Raw genomic sequence first — 3933 nt, forward strand, 5'->3', positions numbered from 1 at the left:
GAGGAGGGAGGTTTATGAAGCACTGCCTCTCTAGAAAGAAGGGGTAGAAGAGCCAGACTAGCTGACCAAGAGATCCCTCCAGCTTCTCTGGTGCAAGCCTAGCATCTACAGCTACTCTGCCTTCCACTTTGTCTTCTTCATTGCTTCATTCTATGTACGTCATAGTTTCCCTTACCAACTGGCTCAGATAGGATGAAGGTAAGCCTGAGATGCTCTCCTTAAAACCTGCTATTTAAAGGAAAGAACAAGTTAAGGCCATTCTAGAAGGCTCTTAGGAGATACACATGGGTCTACCATGGTTGTGGAGTAGTAGGGCAGTATAAAAGCTAAAGCCCTGCATATTCTCTAACCAGTATTTGGATCCACAGCTATGAGCAAAAACTGGAATAGACCTTTACCAAGGGTAGCTGGGTTACCTTATGAGCCAAGGTTGCCTAATGCTGGGCCTGTGCATTCTTCTATGGGGGCTGCTACTGACATCACTGTTCTTTCTCCACTCAGAATCCTTAACTTGTTCTTCAGTCAACACTATCATTGCATCAGTACTGTCCTGCCCTGTAAAAAATAACCTGGATTCTGTTAACTGGGATAGTCTTAAGCTTGCAATCCACTAGTTTTGGCTGTAGAAGCTGTGCAGCTCAGCACAAGGTGTCATTGTCAGTTAACTCCCTAAGGCTATACACTATAAACTGGAAGACATGGTCATGCAAACCCTAATGCACCAGGCAGTTTCTGACTCATTGAAGCTACCATTATGCCTTCATCTCAACTCAAGAGCCTAACTCACAAACCATAAGCGTAGGAACCACTGCAGCATCCCAGCAAAAGGTGGCATCAGCCATTTCCTGGCTCCTGAGCTGGAGATGGGGGCAGAGAAAGACCAAAAGGGCCCGAAGATTCAGATCGGCCCTTATGATAAAATGAAAACTAAGCACTTCAGCCCTGGGCACAGGGACATAAGCCCAGAACCACACAGAACCAACAGGGCATAGAAGAAAGGAGCAGAGGATAGCACAGGTTTTAATCCTGACTTTAAGGTCAAAAGAACTGGGAAGACAAAAACCACTTTCATTCCACGAGGAAGACAGAAGAGAATGTGAACACTTGAGAGCAGCTGACCACAGAAGTCCATGAGCAGCAGGATTTTTTTGGCCAACTTTCAAGCAGACAAACAAACTTAAGAAGAATGAGAAAGAGAGGCTTAAATTTAGGTCTTGGAACCTTCCCTCTTAGGCCCAACTCCACTCTTGGGGATGGTGTTCAAGGTCTCAGTGGGGGACAAAAATCACAGAAAAGTCTATAGTTCTTAAAAAGGATTCCTCTACCACACAACTGGTAGGCTTTTGTACTTGTCATAGTAAAATAAAGGCTGCTTCTGTGATGTTTCTAAGTCTACATATGCACAGACTCTTAGAAACCTAACTGAAGAGCTCTTCCCTTTTGTTGGGAAAGGGCAGTCACTCCTCCATCCCCATTCCCACCCAACCCCAGTCAAACCAGGCGCTCAAGGAATTACAAAGCTACTTTTAATACTTTGGGGTGTGCCCCACAGGAATAAAAAACACCGGGAAGGGGTAACCCCCTCACCCCCAGGAGTGGCCCAGAGGGAGAGAGGCTACCTGAGGGGAAGGAAGCACAGAAGGGACCCGCTGCAGACTCAGGGCAAAGGGAATGCCATGGGTGCTGGGACCTGTGAGCTCTACAGGAGGAAACGCGAGCATGGTGGGACTGGCTCCAGGCACACAGGCGAAGGGCAAGAGGGTTGGACACGAAGCCACAAAGCTACTTGGGTTCCTCCTTCTTCTCGTTTGCCTTTTTCTGCTTCTGCTGCATGATCTCCGAGTCCCTGGGGGTAGAGATGATGGGGCACTGGGAGGTACCAGAGGGCAAAAAGGACAAGATGCAGGGGTGGGGAGTGGGAATGAAGGGCACAAAGGATTAAGATGGAAGTGGGTGGGACAAAATTCAGCATATGGCTGCTATATTCCCACCCTAGGAGAACAAGAGGAATAGAGCCGAGGCTCAAAAGGCAATCAGTCTCCATCTGGCCGCTGCCCAAGGGGTCAAAAGTCTGGCCTCACAGGCCCAAGGCTCTCTATTCTGTGCCGAGTACCACACCCAGCAACACCAGTGAGAAAGTTGGGAGACAGGAGGAGAGGCGAGCAGCAAGGAGAGCCAACAGTACCGGGCTGTCACAACCACAACTGTACTTAGTCTGTGAAGGCTCCCTGCCCTTGCCCTTAAGGTCACACTCCAGGCAGGCACTCAGAAATCAACCTTAGGGCAGAGAACCACCCGAGTCCCTTCCGGTCTGGCTGTGACCTAACAATTGAGAGTAGGAAGGAAATAAAACCCTAGAGGAAATAATGCACTCAGCTCCTCACTAGTCCAGATTCAAGCCCTCAAGTACTTTTCGCTCCTGGTACAACCCTCGGTCTAACCCCAGGTCTTCCCGCCCCGACCCGTGCTCTCCCCTCCCTGGGGCTACCTCTGCTTGCGGGCGGCAGCAGAAAGCCCATCATCTCGGCGCTTGCCCTTAACAGAGTCGCTCTGCTTTTTCATGTTCTTCTGGCGGGCGAGCTCGCGCTGGTTACCGCCTAAGGAGAGAAGGTTAAAAAGTGAGACGCCGGGCGGCTCTGGGCACGCACGGGTGCCCCTCCTCCCCGGCTTTGCACCGAGGTGGGCTCGGACACCCCCGGCCCTGCCCGGCCTGCCCACGGGCCCTCGGCTGCTGAGGGTGGAGGGGTCGCCACGAGGCAGGGCAGCCCGGGAGCGGCGGGGTGCATCCGACCCGAGACGCTGCTTAAGTTTGGGGACGGCCCCGGGGCCCAGACAGGTGGTGTGGTGTGGGTGGGGGGTACGGTGCGGGGCCCCAGGGAGGTGGCGAGGCGCCTCCAGCCAGGGCACGGGGCCTCTCACGCCGCAGAAAGTCGCCAATGGCCTGCGCCTAACGGAGGGTCTCGAGAAGTGGCGGCAGGCAAAGGGCTCATTTCCGGTTGAGCGAGAGGGCGGCCGAGGAGCGATCCAGGAGGAAGGCCTCGCTGGGGGGAGCCGGCGGGCGGCCGAGGCGCGCGCTCAGCCGTCTGGGTGAGGGTAACGCGAAGAAAAGGGGGCAAAAGGAAAGGGGCTCGGTGCTCACGGGTCATGGCGACGGCAGCGGCTCCGACCTGCCTCCGTTGCGTCCCCTCGCTCAGTCCGACGTCGCAGGTCCCGCCCCCTTCGTGCAACGCCGCCGCCGCCGCCGCCACCCTCCCCCCGCCCTGCACGCTCTGGCGCCGACTCTGATTGGACAATGAGAAACACGTGGAGCGCAGTGCCACGCGCGAGCAGGGGGCGGAGCTTCGCCCGAGAAGCGCGCGGGGCGGGGCGGGGCTTCCCGGGAGAGGCTTGGGACCGGGCCTGGAGAAACTAGGCCGGGTCACGTGGGTGATGCGGAGGGTGGAGGGACGCGGTTGGCGATGTGGCACTCCTGCGGACGGGCGGGAGCGCCTGACCCCGCCGAGTGACCTCATGCGGGACATTTTAGGATACTGACAAACTCACCCCGGAGGAACACGCGGAGGGCGGAGCTTCGCGAGCCTAGGAGGTTCATCCTGGTTCTCTGTTATCAGGACTCTGGAACCTAAGGCTGGCTCTGTTACTTTAGAACCCCCAGCCGTTCATTTGGAGACCTGTGAAAACATACAAAAACAACTTGAGAAAACCCCTCCCAGGCGTATTGTCCTTGACTAAGCTCCAATATATTGTGTCCTAAAACTGATCCTGCTCATGCGTTGAACGCAGGGCTCCCAGATGGACCTCTCCGCTCTGAGCTACACGCTCAACCTCCCCACAGAAACTTAGCTAATACCTCCAGGATCCTGAGCCCGCCAAAATCACACTTACGGAGTTGGATCGGGGACAGATTAAGGAATGCTCATGCTACTTAGATAT

The 3933-nt window shown here is 54.9% G+C and overlaps 1 protein-coding gene across 2 annotated transcripts; it reads right to left on the bottom strand.

Moving 5' to 3' along the window:
- Positions 1-1509: 1509 nt before the first annotated feature.
- Serf2 (small EDRK-rich factor 2) lies at positions 1510-3223 on the bottom strand. 2 transcript variants are annotated; one of them, XM_045156858.1, is made up of 3 exons: positions 3140-3223; positions 2489-2597; positions 1510-1869 (listed from the first exon to the last, which is right to left on the bottom strand). In XM_045156858.1, exons 1-3 carry the CDS (start codon positions 3144-3146, stop codon positions 1584-1586), a joined length of 402 nt encoding a protein of 133 aa, XP_045012793.1. In that variant the 5' UTR covers positions 3147-3223; the 3' UTR covers positions 1510-1583. The 2 variants fall into 2 exon arrangements, with proteins under 2 accessions (XP_045012793.1, XP_004660933.1); XM_004660876.3 differs by having other exon boundaries at positions 1568-1846; positions 3140-3189.
- Between the last annotated feature and the right edge of the window lie 710 nt (positions 3224-3933).

Source organism: Jaculus jaculus, chromosome 8 (genome assembly GCF_020740685.1).
Source record: "Jaculus jaculus isolate mJacJac1 chromosome 8, mJacJac1.mat.Y.cur, whole genome shotgun sequence".
In the NCBI taxonomy this organism is placed as follows: Eukaryota; Metazoa; Chordata; class Mammalia; order Rodentia; family Dipodidae; genus Jaculus; species Jaculus jaculus.